This window comes from Sitodiplosis mosellana, unplaced genomic scaffold (assembly GCF_009176505.1).
Source record: "Sitodiplosis mosellana isolate CC-2019 unplaced genomic scaffold, AAFC_SMos_1.0 Smas_scaffold_11, whole genome shotgun sequence".
Classification (NCBI taxonomy): Eukaryota; Metazoa; Arthropoda; class Insecta; order Diptera; family Cecidomyiidae; genus Sitodiplosis; species Sitodiplosis mosellana.
The window spans coordinates 3,708,518-3,728,628 of NW_022595253.1; the positions used below are offsets into that span (position 1 = coordinate 3,708,518).

Genomic DNA, 20,111 nt, shown 5'->3' on the forward strand with positions numbered 1-20,111 from the left:
GATTTTCCTTTTATTTGATGATTCTTTGACAAGTTTTTGAAACCAAAATTGTGTTTTTTCCATTCATTTTTCGAGAAGTTGACATTAATAATCAACATTTCATATTTGTTTTGTTTACTGTTTCAATATTTGCATAGATATTTTTTCTCGTTTCAGAGCCGGCTTTATTTTCGTGTGGAACGATCATTCAATTTATGATATTAAATCTTGATTTCTTTTTTCTCTGAATAAATAATCATGAAATTGTGAATAAAGGATTGAATTAGAACAAATATACTTTGAATTGATAAAAATCTATCGGGCGGCATCAAAGCGACTATTTATAGTTGTAAGAGTGATTTGTCGATAAAAATTGAAAGCATCGATTTTGATACTACATCGAAATATTCTCTTCAATCGAATGGAATCAGAATATAAATATTGTGTTCAAATGTATTAATGATTGAATACTAGATAGGTTTGATGATCAATGCCAATCGAAAACCGCATATCGCGCGTTGCATCACCGTGTTCAGCTGACAGATTTTCTCTCTCTCTCTCTCTCGGGCCAAGAAAAGAACGAACCATCAGCTAAGCAAACAATATGATCAAATGGTCGGCAGCTACATACTTAACTCTAAATCTGACATGGAATCAAAGAAAACGTGTTCTCTCTCTTGATGTTATGGCTCGTTGTCTCGCCAGTTACACAGTACCGAGTTGATGTGAACGAATTGCAGCCGATGCAAAAGACACCCAACCGCAAACAATGAAAAGGGAATATACAAATCAAAGAAGATTCGTATAAATCAAACAAAAACCGAAAACAAAAATAAAAAAAATCATAAACCAATGCATATTACAAATAATAAATGCACAAATAGACTTTCGCCTGATTTATTTTGGACAATAGCAGAAACGAGAGAATGATGTGAGGCAAAAAACGATAACAACAACAATAAAGAAACTGAGCATACAGCACACATCACAACAAAACTTCACACACGCACATACGGAAAATAGAGCGCGACGAGAGGCGCGTTGAGAGTGTTCACAATGAACAACAACCGTTGAAAAAAAAAACTCGTCGACTGCTTCGTGTAGTCGATGCGACGACAATGGGGTGCGAGAATTTTTGTGTTCGCTGCAAGCAGCGAATGGTGCTATCACGACATGTGAACTCTTCGGTGGTTTGCATATAAACAAATTAAGCCGTCAATCTGCATTACATAATGGTATGATGATCACTTTTGTCTCGCAAAACACAACCCCGTGATTTTCAATCGGGCGTTCACTGAAAAAACATTCTAAGTTTAATGAGGAGGAGAACTGTAGAATCGCACTTTCCGGAATTATAACGTAAAATAATCGAATAAACACACAACATAAACAGTCGCATCACAACAGTCGATGGCAAAATTTTCGATGAAACATTCAACGCCTGGTTGCAACGACCGTCACAGCAGCAGCAGCGGTGGAAGAAAAGCATATGGAAATTTCATTGTTAACATCATCATCAACATCATAAACTCTTTGGCATTATTAAAATTAGCACTGTATTTCGCGCAGTCCGTTGAGCAAACATATTTGAACGCGCCATGGGTTGTTGTCTACATTTGTCGAATGAATTTTTAATGACAGGTTTCATTGATTACTTAGCAAATCAAGTACTTAGGCACAGCCACCACGACGGCATGCTGAATTTTCCCCGATCCCATGAGAACTAACGGCATAAATATCATTTTCAATTGTTTTTCCAAATTTGAACATTCGCTAGCGATGACTAAACACTTCCAACAAGCGTTGTCATCGATAGTTTTCGAAAATGTCAGTCGATTTTCTAAATGCATGATTTTTCATTTTTGCAGCAACAATTCACGATAAAATTATTCAATAGCATCGCAAATCGTGTGCATTAAAAACTGTATTTTTCACACTAATCTAATTTCATTGCATACGCGAATTCTCAACCATTGCAAATTCAAATCGCGCAATACACAATTGCTCTCATGCCATTGACAGAAATGTGAAAATTGAATCGTTCATCGTGGCAATTGAACATGCTTTTTTAGACACATCGCGGCCCGAATGATCACCGTCGTACAATGAATTTTCCGCGCTCTGCATGCAGATGGCAGACAAATGAAGAGTTTCAAATCAATGAATGAATTCCATTGGAATTATTAGGATTATAGGCATTATGGAAACGTATTGAACGCCATTTTCATTCTTCATACGAATATTAGCGCGATTTCATTGCATTTGGCTCGATTTATTTCAATTTCTGCGAGTGGAGAGAGTAGATGTGATATAAGGAGAAGGCCATATCATTTCTTTCGTCAACACATTCTCCATTTTTTTTCGTCGGCAAAGCAGAAGATTTATCCGTTTTTTTCAAGAAAAAATACAATACATCTGCCGAATGAATTTCATTTGAATCGCGAAAGAGACGTAAATACTTTCATTCATGAAGTGACTCAACGTCGCAAGAAATGAAAAAGTTCAAAGTTCACAAAAATCCTAATAATAAAATTCCTCAACATTTCCTCCTTTCTGAACCAGTTTTTCTTTCTGAATGTGAAACCATTTTCTAAGCACATCGATTAAATTGCCAGAGTGAATATAAATTACAAATCGTAAAAAAGACGATATATTTATTGGCAATGGCATACACTCAAGCGGCAAGTACATCTTCAGTTTTCTGCATGCATATGAAATTGTACGACCTCCTCTAGTTCTATCTAGAGAAAAATAATGCAAAAATTTTGCGCAATTGTAAAATTAAACTGCTGTCAAGTGCATAGCGCGTCTTTTCACAGGATATGCACTTTTATCATAAATCGGTGTGTACGTGTAAAAAAGCCCATATCAAAGGAGTGGAAATCCTTCACGATAACCGCTTACCATCCGTTTACTTGCACATATATTGTACAAGAAAAAGGCAATGAATAGCAAAAATATCAACAAACTGGCTGCTTTTCACTCTCTCTCACACACATACACACGTAACAAAAAGGCATGCGTGACCGAATCGAAGTACATACAGGAACGATAAATTATGATAACCATTTGCATGCATACTAATTTGTTTGCACATATTAATTGCTTATTTGAGTGTAGTGCATGCGATTTGCATGCATTCTCCACATTTTTTGATTCATTGGCTCTTACAGCCGGGCTCTCTCTCTCTCTCTGTCTCGATGAATTTGCATATATGCTTTTTAGCACTCGTTTGAGAGTGGCGAGGGTGAATGAATAAGAAAGACAGAAAAAAAGTGCGAGAACCACTGGGACTGACTGAAAATTATACAGACAGCGCTGTTTCGAATAAAAAGAGGAATTGGAAAAATGCATCAACATTGCTCAATGGTCTGGATTTGTATTTATGATGCAAAAACACTTCAGGGAAATTCACGTACCATTTTAAGGTGGAATGACGAAAATATATGCGCGTTTCGTTTGGCGGTGAGTGTATTTTCCACCGCGATAGTCTTGATCATTAAACTTCAAAACAAACACCGCCACACATTTTGACGGGAACTACATTGATGGGTGTATTCAATGCAGTGTCAAACATATTCGTCATTGTGATGTGTGGTGAAATAATAATTGAACCGTTCCCAAACAAATTCCCTCAGAATATTTTAGTTTCAAAGTGCAACATGAAATTTTTTTTATATAGAGTTTACAACAACAACTCCACATGAAAAAAAAGTTCATGTTACACTTTAAAACTAAAATATTCTGAGGGAATTTGTATGTCGCAATGGTTCAATTATTATTTGAATTTTAAATAAATAAAAATGTTTCGATTCTGCCAAATAGAATTGTGCCAATATGCTGCTGGCACACAAGACAAAAAAATTGATTTCTTTCGGTAGGTTAAACCCGTATTTAAAAAAAATTGTTTTTCTTTCATTTTCAATCGAGATGTATGAGAGAAAATTACGGTTTTATATGATATATTGGAGTTTACATAATTAAAAAAAAACACAAAATGTTAGATTCAGAATATAAACTGGTTCGTGGCAGAATTGTTTTTTTTTTTAATTTTGCGGACCATACTAAGAAAACGCTTGCGTTCAAACAGAAATCTACTAGAATATAATCAACTTCACGGCGACGCTAACAGCTTCTCTGTGGGCCGGTACTACGCGTTAGCCAAAACGTATTGATGTTTCGCAATGGTTACTCGATGCATTTGCCAAAATGCTATGATTTTTGTACTCTCTTCTACGATGTGTGTGCAGAGAAGCTGCTAGTGTCGCCGTAAATCTGATTATATTCAACTCAAGCCACACAAGATTGAAAAAAGTTGCTCGAAATATTCGATGATTCAATAAGTTGGTTTAGAGATGTGATTGGCTGTCTTTTGTTATTCCGGCAATATATTTATGGAACAAGTGCGTTTGTAAAGTGAGCGCGTTCACTCCATGTCAGCAGATTTTGGACGAATTTCATTTTGCAAATGATGTTGTTGTTAGTGTAATGATACCCCCGCGGTATTTTCAGCACTTTTTAATATTTATGGTCTTTTATCAGGCGCACATGGTGGGAAACATAACCGGCTTTTGTGTTTTGTTGTGGATACTTTATCTGATGACATGTTTATTACCGCCTTCACCACTCGCAGCCGCCGCATTTTTTGAACACGCGCGTCCGCTCACTTGATGTCGTTTTCAGTTGAATGCAACCAGCAACTTAAGCTGCACGTATGCAGTACGTTAAACGTTGTATTAATTGCACGGCTTTTCACTTTTCAACTCTCTCTCTCTCTCTCTCTCTCTCTCTCTCTCTCTCGGCATCGGATTTGATAATTTATGTACGAAGGCATTCGCGTGATGTTTATTTTAATTACTTTTGCACCAAATCCCTGATTGTGCACTTTTATTTTCCGTGCCATTTCGTGCTTTTTACATCGTTGTTTGCAGTTGGCAAACAAAAGAAGCTTTTACTTGGGTGAGTTTCATGAACTTTTCAGCGTTGAATTTCCGGTTGTTAACCGATTCACTGTGTGTTTGTGTGTGTTGGTTGAAAGGAAATAGCAGAACAAACAAAAATAGCTCGTAACTGATAGAGTTTTGAAACTAGAAACAGGCCTCGGTGCTCATTTCTGCGTTGCATCGATTGCACCAATTTATGTTGCTGTGTTCGTCAAGACAACCCCACATAAATCGTAGTTGAACGCCTTTTTGGCGAAAACGCAAACCGATGAAAACATCCAAATTGACCAAATTGGTTCGACGGAACGTAACACAACAACTTATGTTGTACCGATTTGAAGCAACATGATTAAAATGGAATTTATGAAATTTCCTCCGTTAATTGTACCACAGCATGGCTTTACGTATGTTGAATTCAATTGTTGGCTAAGTTTGTGCGTGCTTGAAGGGCCATTCACTCAATTGATTCAACCATTCAATCAGAACGACGCCTGTGCGATGCATTGAATTAAACCTCTGGCTTTCTCTATCTCTTTTCAGTGCATGCCGTTTCGAGTACACCATTCAAATAAATCAATACACACGCCTCGGTCCATGGACCATGGTGTTAATGTTTTGGCTTTTGTTTTCACACTCAAGCATACTACAATAACAGCATATTTTAAAACAGAACTTTAGTTTCAAAACCCTCATACGAAGCCTTCATGCCATCACCACCAGTTCATTCAGATTGCTTTATTAACCGAATGATGTAAATAATTGCAAGAGTTTAGAGAATATTCGAAAATCATAAGTTCACTGGAAGCCGATCTTACCCATTCAAATTCGGTAAAATTGAACACCAACTGAAACAAGGCAAGCGCAGAGAACAGATTCCAAATTGGATTTCAATAGGTTTGTATATTTCTGGTAAAATCAATTGTACATGCGTTTTGTTGTGTGTCTTTGATTTAAATTAATATATATATTTTTACTGTTAATACAATGGAATTTGTGGCTCACGACTGACTATGAGAAACTCTACATACAATTCATTTATCGATAAGAATTTTGCATTTTTATCACTTAAACCCTAAGAATCCTAAGTCTGTAAGATTCGTTCGAAAAAAAAACGAAAAATTTCACTAGATTTGGATCAATTCACTTTGTTTTTTCATTTGTATTTCTCTCTTAAAATTCTGGAGTTATCTACAGGAGAGGTGAGAAAGTGATATTGCGCAAAGGAAAAAAATGGTCAAGCAAAAAATCTATGGGAATGCATTACTTGAAACTAGCTTAAAATCGAAATTCTTCTTTTAAATATATATATATATATATATATATATATATATGATAAAAATGAAAGCAAGCCTTTATGAACTTAAATCCAAAGTAAAATTCCATATCTGTCGTTATCAATCATACGATCGACAAAAGTATATAAATCAATCATTTTTATTTTCTGTTATTGCACTGGAAAATCGTCGTTTTCTTCGGTTCCAAATCAAGGAGAAAATCATTCTTTAAATGTGTATATAAATGCTTAAATAATCTACGTTCAAATCAAATTTTCTGTTTCCATCACCGTTCAAAAATTCAATTAATCGACATGTACTTTGCGCTCTGATTCGAATAGTATCGATGTCAAAACACTTTGGCGATGAATGGAGCATTTGAATCGAGTTTTTCGTGTGCATTGCTATTGATCTGACCGGGTAGAATGAATGATGGGATTTGATATTCGGCGCCAGGCGATCGAGTGCCATCATTTGGTGACGATGGTATTTGGCCGCGCATCATGGATGACGATCCAATCAAATTCGAAACGGTTGTTGCTTGCCAAATCGATTGTGGTTGGCTGTCAACAGCACTCGGTGCATTCGATGTTGCCGACCGTGTCACACGCTGACGAAGGCCATGCTGTCCCAAGTGGCCAGCAAACAAACGACTCCGTGAACCAGTTTCGGTGTGGATTTTCCGAATGTGCTTTTTCAAGTCGAAATTACGACAGAATCCCTTGAAGCAAACGGTACACGTGTATGGCTTCTTTTCGTTGTGCGTGTGCATGTGGAAAGTTAAATTGTAGATTTGATGGAAAGCCTTGTTGCAGATCGAACATTTGTAAGCCTTTTCACCGCTGTGCGTCAGCTTGTGATTCTTGTAGTTGCCCTTTTGATGGAAACCTGAAATGGAAAACGGAAAAATAAGGGAAAAAATTGAATAAATTGAGTGTGATTGCGATTTTTCGAACAACAACAAGAAAAAGAACAATATAATGTTTTGAACTTTTTTATTTTTGAAAAAAGAGATAGAAATCGACTCTTACTCTTACCTTTACCACAGTATTCACACTTGTACGGCTTATATCCGTTGTGAATTCGAATATGTGTGTTGAGAGTTGATGAACGATTGAATGCTTTTCCGCAAGTTTGACACTTGTGTGGCTTGTCGGAAGTGTGGATAATCCTGATGAAACGGAAAAAGGAAAGAAAATTAAATAAACTTTTAATGGTTTTAATTCGAAAAGTTGGTAAATCTTTGGGTTTTGGCATTTTTCAAATTTGTATATTTTGATCATGTTAAGAAAGCAAAAAAAAAACTCAAACTTACTTATGACGACAGAGTGTTGATGCTTGCCGGAAGCCTTTGCCGCATATTTTGCAGATGAATGGTCGAGCGCCGGTGTGAACTGGCATATGACGCGTAAGATTGTAGTGTGCGTTGAAAACTTTGCCGCATTCGGGACAGGCGAATGTTTTTTGTTTTTGATTTGCTGCGTTCGAGTTGACACTGGCGCTTCCCGTTGAAGAGGGTGAATGATTTTTTGGTGGTGAAATGTTGCGTAACGTTGGTAAATTGCCGGATGATGTTGGTGAAATGGGTGATGGTGAGAGTTTTTCATTTAGAATTGATTGTCGCATCGATTGTGACTGGAAATGTGTGATCGATGTGCTCAATGATCTCAAATCGAATGGGGCTTGTGTGGCATTGGCGCCGAGTAGAGCGTTTGTATGCTGTGTTAGAGCAGCATATTGTGCGGCAGCACACATTAATTGACCCGGATAATAAAGCAATGGATATTGATTAATTAATTCCTGATGTCTGCTGCTCACAAAATGTTGTACTCTATCTTGAATGCCACCAGCGATCGATGGAATCGAAGATGCTGCCGATTTTGGGATATATTTCTTAAACGCTGAATCATATGTGGTTGACGATGACATCGAAATAACTTCGACATCTGATGCCGAGCTGGATTCATCGTCGGCAATTGCATTATTACCGGTCGCACTTGATACTGGGCTCGATGATGATCGCTTTGAATCGGGTTCCATAATTTTTGCTATCGAAAATTTCAACGGCAACGAATTTCGTTGCTGTTGCGGCTGTTGTGCCGATGTGTTTGACGGTGAAATTGTCATGATTGGTGGCGATGATAAGGGCGATGCAGTTATTGATTGTGTGCTATTTGCTGCTGTTTCCATAATTGGACTTTTTGACGTCAATGGAACGCCTGATGGGCTACGTGGTTGCATACCAGAAGAGATCTGAAATTGAACAAAAAAATACAAAAGTCAATATTCTGACAAATGACAGCGAAAAATCGTATTCAAAATTCTTAATAAAAGGATTAAGCGCAAACTAGCACCGCTGGATACAGAAATAATTATTACAAAATTGAATTTAATTGAAAGAATTGTGCCGTTCTATTTATGTATGCAACGTTTTCTATTGGAATTCATCGAAGTGTTATTAATTTGTTGTGATTTAAATGGGACAGAGTGTGGCGCACCATAAGGCGTATGCAAATTTATGTGAATTGACATAAGTTCCGTATATAAATCAAAACAAACAATTTTTTTTCTATTCAAAAATACACACCGAGAGAAAAAGAGAAGGAATCGAAGGATTTAGAAGTTGTTCGCATCAATTCTGTCACTCGTTGTTGTTGTTTTTTTTTTCATTCAAACAGTGAGCTCATTTCGCATAATGACAAAAAAACACACAAAGTGAGACTTTTTTCTCCTGTGTTCATTGTTGAAATTACCTCAAAATACTTTCACATACAATCATACCCCAAATATCAAACTGATATCAAAACAATGATCTTACATGCAAACAATTTTGCATTTGAAATTACAACAAAAAGAGAAGAAAACCGCGAAACCATTTTTTTTTAAATTCAAACCAAATCATTTTCAATGTAGGAAAAAGATCCCCTTTTTCCCTTTTGTGCAATCGGTCTCTATTGTTTCTATTTTAACTCTAGCTGATAGTCATACTTTAGCGATATCAACATTTGTTCCGCTTGTTAATTTTTCTTTCCATTTTACACCCCAATAAATTAAAATCTTCAAACTCTTTTTTTGGTTTTGTTTGTTGTGGATCCTTTGTTTACGCATCGTAGCTTTTTTGTATGTGTGATTCTCTTTGATATAAATATTATTTTCAACGCGTTCACACACAAACATTACTCAAACTCCCTCAAGGATTTGTGTAAAATATGTCGAGAAAAATGGTGAAATGGGGAGTTTTATTGCGGTGGATTGAAACAGATTGGCTGCGCCTAACGAGCTGGTAAACTGGAATAATTGAAGCCAAATAGTTGTTCACGAATGCTCGCGTGGGGATTACACATTTCATTAAATCGCAATCAAAACGTGTAAACATTTCGACGGTATTGTTGATATATTTGTTTTCTTGCACAAAGATTTGATTCTTGATGAAAAACTCAAGAAATCAAATTGGGAATTGGAAATTGAGGAAATTTTTTGTGTAAGTTTTAGTATTGAATTGAAAATTTCGTATTGATTTGTAAATAAAACCTAAAAAATGGCTGGAAACCTCTTCATAACAAAAGATCAAAATAAATATTGAAAAACGATTGAAAATTGACCTACAAAATAGACCATAACTGCTGCAAATATCACGGTTTTGTTGAAAACTGCGATCGATCACTGCGGCAACCACTGGAGAAAAAGCTGTGAGCTTACTCAATTCAGCACGAGTCAAATATCACGAGAAATGTCTTTTCCAAAGAAACTTGAACTTTTGAATAAAATGCGAATTTTATTTTTATTTTTATTTCCTCAACAAAAACAGTAGTAATTGAATCAACACATGATCAACACGCAAACGAGCAAAGAAGAATTTGGTGATTTTTTTCTCGAGATATTGTTGTTAAAAAGTTTATTTTTCAATTACTATTTCACTTAAAAATGCGAATGCACATTCGTCGCTCACTCTTCACTTATTGTTATCGTTGTTCGTTTTTTTATCGTTGCCGAAGACTTAATTTACGGCGAAATATTTATTCGAGCATTCTGCACAAACGTTCGTTCTCGAAGAACATTCCGAATTGAAATGAAAAACCGTAAAAGGCGCATATCATCAGCTAGTCTCTCTTTCGTTTTTGGTCGCTGTTGCGCTCCTCGTTTGTGTATACTTGTACGAGCATTTGCCCCGTTCTTATTGCCGAGAACAACCGAAAAATAGAGCAAAGGAAAACATATACGACCACTTTGCAGAACCGTACCAAACAATAAGCCGAGAGCACACATTCGACAGTACACACTATACACTTAAGTACATACATATATGCACATCGATCCTGCTGCTGCTGCTCAGCAGTGCCAACAAAAACGTCGATTCGAGTGTTTGTCTCTACCTCTTTCTTTTCTCGACTCTCTCTCTCCCTCTTTCTATATCAACAGCACTGTTACAATGATGAGCTGATGCGCGTATTATGCCCGAGAAACGCTGCTCTGTTCATACACCATCTTTCACATACATAAAAACATCGTCGTACATAATGTGCATGCACACAGGGCGAAAGTAGTGCTGTGTGTCTGTTCGTGTGTGTGTGTTTGTAAATTGCTCGTTCCGTGCCAAAAATGTATACGATGTAATGTGATGTGCAATATGAATGCGAGAACCACTCTCGGAAAATGTTACCGCCCTCTTCTTTCTACAACTGACTGATTTGACGATTCGTTACAATATGTGCTGTGTTGCTGTTGTTGTTGTTGCTGCTTTTTTTGTTCGTCAATTTGCTAGCGCGTACTATAAGCGCGATGCGACGATGATATCAAGGGTGCAAAATAGAAAATTTAAGCAAATAAAATAAAATGTGCCATTTTTTCAATGTTTACACATCTTTTGCCAAATGCTCGTCATTGTACCGTGTTTGAGAGAAAACAAGATGTGCCATTTCGATTGAGCTATAAATTGATACCGTTGGCCAAACATCATCGAAATCGATTTCTGCCTTGTTCGCTTTTTTCTCTACTTTCGATTGGTTTGGCTTTTGGACCATGAATATTGCACATATTTTTTATATTGCGACAATTCTTCTCTTATATAATTACGAATACTAAGAATTCCAATAAAAAAGAAATCATCATGAATTTAGGCCAAAGCAATTTGGTTTCGGCATCTTTATAATTATTTATAGATCATTCAAGACGAGAGAACAAGGTGTTCCTTCTAGCATCATTTGTTTTTATTCATGCAATGGTACATCTCTCTTCCGTAACGTAATCACCATTCAAAGATTGGTTTGTATAGCAAATGTAAGTAAGCGATTACAAAATCCATCTAATCCATGAATACGAGCAAAGAATTGGAAGAAGAAAAAAACCAAATCTCTTATATATACACCCAAGTTGAATGCTGTAATGCGTGTTATGATCGCAAACAATGGCTGAACTTCTTGTTAATTTTAGTCAAAAGTGTGAAAATATTTACGCTCTTATCTGTACAAATAATATTTGGGTGTATTTTGTTGTTGTTGTGTTCCGTTCTGCATTGTTGAAGAACTCATTAAAAATGCTCGAATAGAAAATTAGTATCTGTCCTACTGTCAGCATGCAGCGCAAGGTAAAGGTAAATAAGCAAACAACCGTTTTGTATATATGCATCTTCTTTGAACACGTACCAGTTTTTTTCGGGTTCCTCGAATTTGGTTTTGGTGTGGTCATAGTTCAATTAAAGGTAGCGTGCAAGTATTTCGGTTGCACCAATTACAAGTAATAATTTGGATTTTTTTTCTGCTTCGTCGAAAAACCACAAGCAGCGCTCAAAATAGCAACAACAGCGAAAAATGGCTTATTGTACAATATTTCCAAGACCGAGATTTTCTTTCGGTTTTCCCGGCGACCAAACCCGTATTCAATTGGATTGGGTTTGATGATCTCTTTGTTTAATAAGTTTGACAAAAAAATTACTCATAATTTTTCCCAAAGGATCCATTCCCACTGAGAGAGTGAGAGATAGTGCATCGCCACACACACAACTAGAAAACCAAAATTAGAGCTAAATTAAGATCGCTCCAATAAACCAATAAATTTTTCCGTTTTAGATCCATATCAAAGTTGTCGAAAATTGGACGAGAAGATAACAAAAAAAAACAATCCAAAGAATCAGAAAGGAACAAGAAAAGAGGTTAAGGCAAAAGGAAATTGATAGACAACTAAAGTATACAATCGAATTGAAATCAGTAGAGATGTAACATTTAAAACGGTGGGCAGATAATCTGTTTATAATATTTAGCAATTTGGAAATTGTGAGAAACATGCGAACGAAGAAAGTGTGGATGGCAAAGGTACGAGGAAAAAACAATCGTCTGTTTCTCCTACGATTTTGCACAAAGGCTTCTTGTGAAAATGTCGATGGTGTGTTTGAGTCTAGTTTGCTTGTTTTTTCTCTAGCACTCAGTTTTCTAGTTCAAACGGAATGATTGGAAAAAAGCAAAATCGCAATAATATCACAAATCGGCTTGTTTATAGTCACAACGGCAACAAACAGCAAACCCGAAAACAAAGTGGATGAAGAAAAAGCATCAAGGTTTCGATCCAAATCCTTGCAAAACATCCATAATCCCATATTCATACGCACTCTTCTCAATGCTAGACGATGTTTCAATTCTCTTTTTCTCTTCCCATTCTGTTGTTTCGTTTGTAATTTTTTTCGACGTTTACAACAAAATAACATAATTCAGTAATTCAACAACAAAAAGAGAGAAATGCATGCGATGTTGTTCCAATTTTTTTCCTAGCTATATGTCCATTGGATTGGTATACTACGCTACCGTGTGTGATTGAGAGTGTTTGTCGGTGTGTAATCTTTTAAACCTTTGAATGAACTCAAGCGTAGTATTGACACACACACACACACACACACACAGACAGAGAGAGAGAGAGAGAGAGAGAGAGAGAGAGAAAGAGAGAGAGAGAGGTATAGATGAATGACTGCATGGGAATGGTTTGGTATATTATCGTGTTATTTAGTAGTTTTTTTTTTCTTTCTGCTTTTTACAAAGGAAAACATCACTGACCAATGCAATGGCTGGTATGCATGCAAAGAGCGAGATCACTTCTTAGATCATGTCATTTGGATGGGTGAAAGATAGAGATGACATTTCCATCCATGTGTAGTGTGTGTATCCTCATAGATAAATCTGGTCAATTATAGATAAATAACTCTTCTGGTCGGTTACAACCGAAGGATAATATGCACAATCTGCTTACGCAGAACATTTGCTATGTTCATTCAGAAAGGCTTCGTATGACATTGTTCACATGACAATTGAAATTCCATTGTTTCGGGTGTTTGAGCAAAACAATCGCTCCAATTGTAGATTAGAATGATGCCAGATATCAATACCGACCGCTTTAACTCGACTGGGAGTCGACTAGGCCATAGCCAAATTTGCTTGTCGTTACAAATCACTGCTTGACCACTCTGAGTCGCTCTGAACCTACGTTTTGCCTACAGAAACAGATGCACTACAACTTTTTTTACATAGAATTTTGCAACAATATTATTATTAAACAGTCGCACAAATGTTGCCAACAATTAATATACAATTGCTTATTGCAATTGGTAATCCACAACTTTATTTAAACTGTGGCACACATTATTCGTTCGTGGAATTGACGATTGTTTTTTGGTTGGGTTCACTTAAAGGATTTGGCCGATTGGAAAATTACGTTATATTATCTCGCTGTCATCGGCACACAGTAGATGAGATTCATTAGCTTCGGCGATATATGAAAAGAATCCAAACATCGACAATGAAACCCACCGACCTCCTGCGAGGACAATGCGGTTTAAGACAGTGTATTGATACAATTGTTTAAATAGTTTTAAGTATTATTGCATATTGAAACGTTGTATGCAGCCGTTCAACCTTTTCCTCTCTCTCTCTTTCTGCTTCTCTCTTCATTCAACTTTTGTTCCCGTCGGCAGCGGTGCACAAAGAAAAGAAAAGAACAGAAAGAGAGAGAGAGAGAGAGAGAGAGAGAGAGAGAAAGGAAGACTAAAAAGAAAAGAATGAAATTGAAATTGTTGGAGGTTGAGCCCAGTGTAATTAGTGTGAATGAACGATAATGTGCAAAATATTTACGAGATTTAGGTTAATTTAGAGCAAAATCGGCTTTTTCGATGTGCCGATGTGTGGAGACATTGAACTAGACTAGAAATTTCGGATTTCGTTTGTTTTGTCAATTGTCATATGATTTTTTTTTCTTTCTTTTTGCGTAAACTGCATTCAGTTTATCTTTCTTCGCTCTGTGTATGTTCACACAAAGAATATTCCGCCCAAAAAATAATTATAATTATTTGTCGTAAACTTCTATTCATGCGAGTTTTTCTTACTGTTTTATTTGAAACACGATGTGCATTGGTGCGTTTGTTTCTTTGTCATTTAGGCCCGGAAAGCGATTTACCAAAAAAAAACCGATTACCATGCACAAATCTGATGATCCTCAATTGAAAGCTATCAAGAATGAAATGAAATCAGCTCGGGTGCCTGCACCAAATCCGATTTTTCCATCTCATCGTCTGCACTCAATTCATGCGTTCGCGCTTCCAATTAAACGTTGTATTTGATTTAAATTTGAGAAACGCACATTCACCACGAGTATGGTAGTTTGGCAGTCATTGTATGTGGCAGCCAGTTTGACATGTTCATTTCGGTTTTTGGCGTATTTTATCGACAATAGAACAAAAAAAAATATATTCTGAATGGATATGTCGACTTGGTTCTTGGCTTCGCATTTAATTTTGAGGTCTGGCAAAGACATTCGCGCCGCGCGAACCGATCAAAATGAATTGAATAGAAACTGTGTTCCTTTTTTGCATTCAAAGAAACATTCGGTGATGGCTGCACATGAGTGTGTTTTGGCATCAATAGGCGAACCAGCGTTTGAAATATCCTAAGAAAGGGCAACTTTTATGTGCGCAATGGAAATCGAATTGCGTGTGTATGTTTGGCCGAAATTGCCGTTAAACGTCGTCGAAATCATAAGCAAACTCATGATTAGGATTTCTTTTCGAGTGTTTTTTTTTTTCATTCTGTTGTATTGGGGCGTAATTGTTGTGTGTGCCACATAATTGTAGTGTGTTAAATCAAAAGAACATTGCCACGAGCCAACTGGCATGTCAATGAACGACGGCGACAATGGCGAAATCTATATGATTTAAAAATAAAATTGCTGAAATTTCTGGTAACTTGATCCGATTTGCCGAAGAGTGAGAGGCAGAGAGAGAGACGACGACCGAATTGAAATAGCAATTGACGGCCCGGCAAGGTAAACCGTCTTCGCGTCAACCAAAGGACACAGAAGGTTCGACAAAATGATCAACCACGCACAACAAAAGGAAGAAATTTCAAATATTTCATTTCTCTCATCGATACACGACACACAAATGCTGAATAGAGATGCAAAATTTTAAAATAGACCGTTGAAATGTTGAAAAATGAAATACGGATACGGAGCACGCGTTGTCGCGTCTTTGCACATTCTTCATTGTGTCGAAATAAACAATTGGTCGATCGACGAGCAACTATACCCTAAATGCACGCTTCTTTTTCATCCTGTATCGCATTCTCTATCTCTCCCTCTCTTTCGCTCTTCATTCGCTATCGAATCAAAATAATAATAACAATGATTGCCTGTGAAACGTGTGCAATAAAATAAATATCAATGTGCACACGGCACATGCATCAGCATCGGTACAGCACGGCAATTGGAACAAAAAGCAGCGCTTCCGGTTGGGAATATAATGAAAATACACAATCACATATAGAAAAAGGATACGTTGGCAGAGAGAGAAGGAGCCAAAATAGGCAGTTTAATAAAGTGCGACTATAGTCAAGGTAAAAAGTATTTTCCCGGTAAATGACACATCAAACCGTTTGCTGTGTGTGCTTTAGTTAGATTCAGACATGGGCTGTTAAATGGATACGCATAGTTTTGAAGAAAAAAAACTTTACATTTTCGTATTTGAATGCGCGTGTGTGCATTCCGTGTCAATACACTCCTCTTCTCTCCTCTCTCTATTCTTTTCCGCTTATTTTCCATGGCATATAGTTATTTATAATTATTTTATCATCGAAAAAAATCACCGCTCGTCGAACCGGTGTGACGTCTGTGAGTGTGCATATCAAGTTTTCGCTTTGATTCAAACACGGATCTGTTTCTTTCTTTTTTTTTCATCAATGCTACCGTTTGCGCATTGCCTTTGATGCGGTGGGGTGTGTCAGATGTCTCTTGATTCTTTCTTATTTCTTCTTGTATTAATGATAAGTTTTGAATTCATGACGCTCACGTCGAGTACGACGATAGTGCTACGACCTTTTAATGCAATTTCAATTGGATTTGATTCTTTTTTTCCTCTCTCTTCACTCTTCTCTTCCTTTAATGTCTTGCACAGCTGACTTTCAACTGGCGATATAAAAACCTACCGTATCAAAGAAATCATTAAGATGGGAGAGCAGCTCACAAGTAGTTGGCTGCTACTTCAGCGCCAGCTGAATCATTGATGTAGTTTTTTTCTTCTTCTCCGTCTATTGTTGAAAAAGTTTCTTGATTATACGGTTTGGTTGTGTGTCTTGAGACGTGTGCGCGCGCTTGCGGATGTCCTTGCTCTTGTAACCGTGAATTAACATCATAAACATTACAATTTTTTTTTGTCACAACAGTCCAAGTTGAATTGTTCAACAGGATAACAATGGTCTTATTAAAATTCTAGCTCAATTTACATTTCTCCACAGCCGGCCAGATGTGTGTCAAATAAGATACAATTGAAAATACAAAATTCAGCACGAAATTTGTAGTTGAATCAATTACCTAGTCATTATTCTGCGTACTAAAAGAAAATTGCCAGTTGATTTCTATCTGGGCTGGCATTTAACTACTTATCTTTCGATCGAAGAATGAATCAAAAATGGTACGTCGATGTTTGTCACGGTCTGAATCCGCTTGAAATCACGCAACGAAGTCGCTTTATGCTGATTAAACAGAAAAATTTCTGTAGGAGTTAAACAATCCTGATCGATACAAACCGAGTACTCGCGAAGTAAAATTCACCAGTAGAAGCCATTATATCTATCTGTGCGATTAAATGAGCCTTTTCAGCCCAAGTATCTTATGCATATTATGGCCAAGATTAAGCGGTTACTTGAAAAATTTAAGTTGATCGGTGCGCTGGCAAAGGGATCGTCGTTGATTGTTTCCTCTTTTCGCCACGAAAATTGATATGTCACGAAGTTTGCGGTAAGTGTTTTCTGGGCCACAGTACTGCGGCTGGCCCAGCATGTGATATGATAATGTGTTATCAAACACAACACGGCTTCGTCATACACACATACACTCACAAAAGGGTGTTATCAACATGAATGATCGCCAGTTATGCTAAAAACCAAAACAAATGGCTGCTATTAAAATGCCCATTGTGCACGTTAAGTGCGCTTTTAACATGTTCCACCGACAATGACGACGACATGATTCGAAAAAGGAAAGAAAAAAAACATGCGACAATGCGAAGCGAGCGGTGGTGCTATTTTTTTTTCCTTTCTTCGGTATTTGAAGTACGTTTTCTTGGCTGGCGATTAAAAAATGAGCAGAGATCTCAGGATTTTGATAAGGCGGCACGTCGGATAATCGTTGATTTAACGCTTGCATATATGACGTAAATGGGCAATTGCACGCAATTTATGTGTGGCCAAGCGTCAAATCAAATGAATAAAAAAAAACAACTGACACCATTTATTTCAGCAGGAAATAGACAAAGTAAATCACGAATTTTATGAGCATTCGGCTCAAAAGAAATTCCGTCTCAGCTGATTTGAAGCCCGAAACCAGTTTGATTCCGTACCAGAAATGCCCAATTTTGTTGGTAGAAAGTAAAAGTGTTTTGGATTTTATAGAATGACCGAATCGGTTATTAAACGATTCATTTCTTTGAAGTTTTTCTATATTTCAAGCAATTTACAAGCCTTTGTTTATATACGTCCCATATTGGGCCCATTTATATAGCTATTTGTGTCTATTTCGCTTTTATTGAACAGTAATAAATGTGTAATTGGCTACGAGAGGCATTGGAACGGTAAATAACAATATTGTTTACATTCAATAAATTAATTCAATACCCACCAACAACTTCATTATCCGACACCACTCAATGTTCCCATACGGACTAGTTCAAAGCGGTACGCAACCCCAATTCAAACGCATACATACGCTGTTGTAAGCACGACGTTTTTTTTTTCAATCCGTTGTTTTTTGTCTGACGTCCTACTTGAAATAGTGGAAATATTTTCCCTCTTACCATGTTCTTTACGCCCTTCGCTTCCAAATAGAACAGAAAAAAGACGTAGTAATATTGAACACATTCTATTCGGGCAGACACTCAAATAATGTTCGCTTTGCGTAAATCGTAAATTACGTACGGAGGCCAAATACACTGACATTTATTACATCGTCGTTGGCCACGAAGGGTGTCAGAATAATCATTTAGCAGTAATTTTTTTTTGATATTTGCATGGCAAAAAACACCAAAAGCATAGGCTTTTGTTGAAATGTTCTTCTCCGGTTTGTACTGAAATGTTCAATTTATGTGGCACACAAATATCACCATTTGAATATAATCAACTGAGCAAATAATCGAATTCAATTCGAAACTGAAGCGGAAAGTTTGCAAAGGAAAAACCATTGGGACTGGATTATGTGGATGTGAATAAGTTGATGGCAAAATGCTAGGGCGGATGGAATTGTGGTGTGTGTAGTAGGCAAAACAGGAAGATAATGCATGTTGATCATCTGTTTACGTGCAAATTGATAGTTGAATATCTGGTTCCCATCGAGAGGGAAAGTTCAGATCAAGAATCTTCAGAAAAAATCGAAAAGGTTTCGCTGTTAGCACACTTTATTTGGTTACAATTGCGTCAAATGTAAACAAACACTAGCACCGAAAAAATCAATGCCATCGTTTATATTTGAATCTTGTCGTGCGTGAGAGGCAACGAAGATGTGATATTGTGATGCGACCTTTTTGCCCATGATTATTATTTACATTGGGACTTTTGACAAAGACCGAAACCATGCCATTGTTGTAAAATGTGTACGTATTTTGTAGGCTTTCGGTTTTATCGCATCTTGTACTTTGGATGGCTTCCGCTTTTTTCCATGCACTACTGCATTCCATCGAACTTCTCTCTCTCTCTCTCTTCCTCTCTCTCTTTCATTCATTCATTCCGCAATACCGTGTGTGTACGCTTTCAATTTCGGTTTGAAAAAGAGACAATAACTCCATGCGTTTTTTCTTTGTTCTTTGCAATATTAAATTTCGAATCAAAGACTCTATCGATCTTTCAGAAATTTTAAATTAACCAATATTCAAGGCTCCACTTGAGATGGAAATGAAAAGAGCCGCTGTAATAAATACTTTAGGAAAAAGCAAAAGCAGAAGTAGGAAAAATAGGATAAATCCAAACCTAATGAGCAAAATAGTTGTCGGGATAAAAGTAACGAAACTTCACTTCCATCCACTGATTAATGCTATATAGTTACATTGAAATAAACAAGAAATGACGGAGGAACCAATTGAAAGTGCAATTATACAAAAAAAAAATGCACACAAAACACATACAGTCTTTGATTGGGCTGGTAAATGAGATGCGACGCAAAATGAAAAAGTGCATGCTAAAGTACAAACTGTCGACTAGACGAGCATCACCATTTCACAATTTTCTTACAAAAGCAAAAGCCACTTAGACATGTTCATTTCGATAAAAATAGAAAGAAAATGGTAAACATTCATTATTCCCTTTGGCCATTTTTTGTGTCGCTGTGTGTGTGTATGTCTATCTCGCTCTCTCAATCATTTCCGTTCCTGGCTTGCACAAATTATTAATTCCCTTTGCGA

The 20,111-nt window shown here is 36.9% G+C and overlaps 1 protein-coding gene across 2 annotated transcripts; it reads right to left on the reverse strand.

Moving 5' to 3' along the window:
- Positions 1–6,238: 6,238 nt before the first annotated feature.
- LOC129567522 (fez family zinc finger protein erm-like) lies at positions 6,239–10,316 on the reverse strand. 2 transcript variants are annotated; one of them, XM_055444495.1, is made up of 4 exons: positions 9,803–10,316; positions 7,512–8,449; positions 7,234–7,367; positions 6,239–7,084 (listed from the first exon to the last, which is right to left on the reverse strand). In XM_055444495.1, exons 1-4 carry the CDS (start codon positions 9,812–9,814, stop codon positions 6,546–6,548), a joined length of 1,623 nt encoding a protein of 540 aa, XP_055300470.1. In that variant the 5' UTR covers positions 9,815–10,316; the 3' UTR covers positions 6,239–6,545. The 2 variants fall into 2 exon arrangements, with proteins under 2 accessions (XP_055300470.1, XP_055300469.1); XM_055444494.1 differs by having other exon boundaries at positions 7,228–7,367.
- Between the last annotated feature and the right edge of the window lie 9,795 nt (positions 10,317–20,111).

Bases quoted from the DNA above. Each gene is read 5' to 3' on its own strand.
- LOC129567522 (XM_055444494.1), bottom strand. The intron at 7,368-7,511 runs GTAAGTTTGAGT...CCGTTTCATCAG, and splicing joins TCAACACTCTGTCGTCATAA to GATTATCCACACTTCCGACA. The intron at 7,085-7,227 runs GTAAGAGTCGAT...TTTCCATTTCAG, and splicing joins ATACTGTGGTAAAGGTAAGA to GTTTCCATCAAAAGGGCAAC.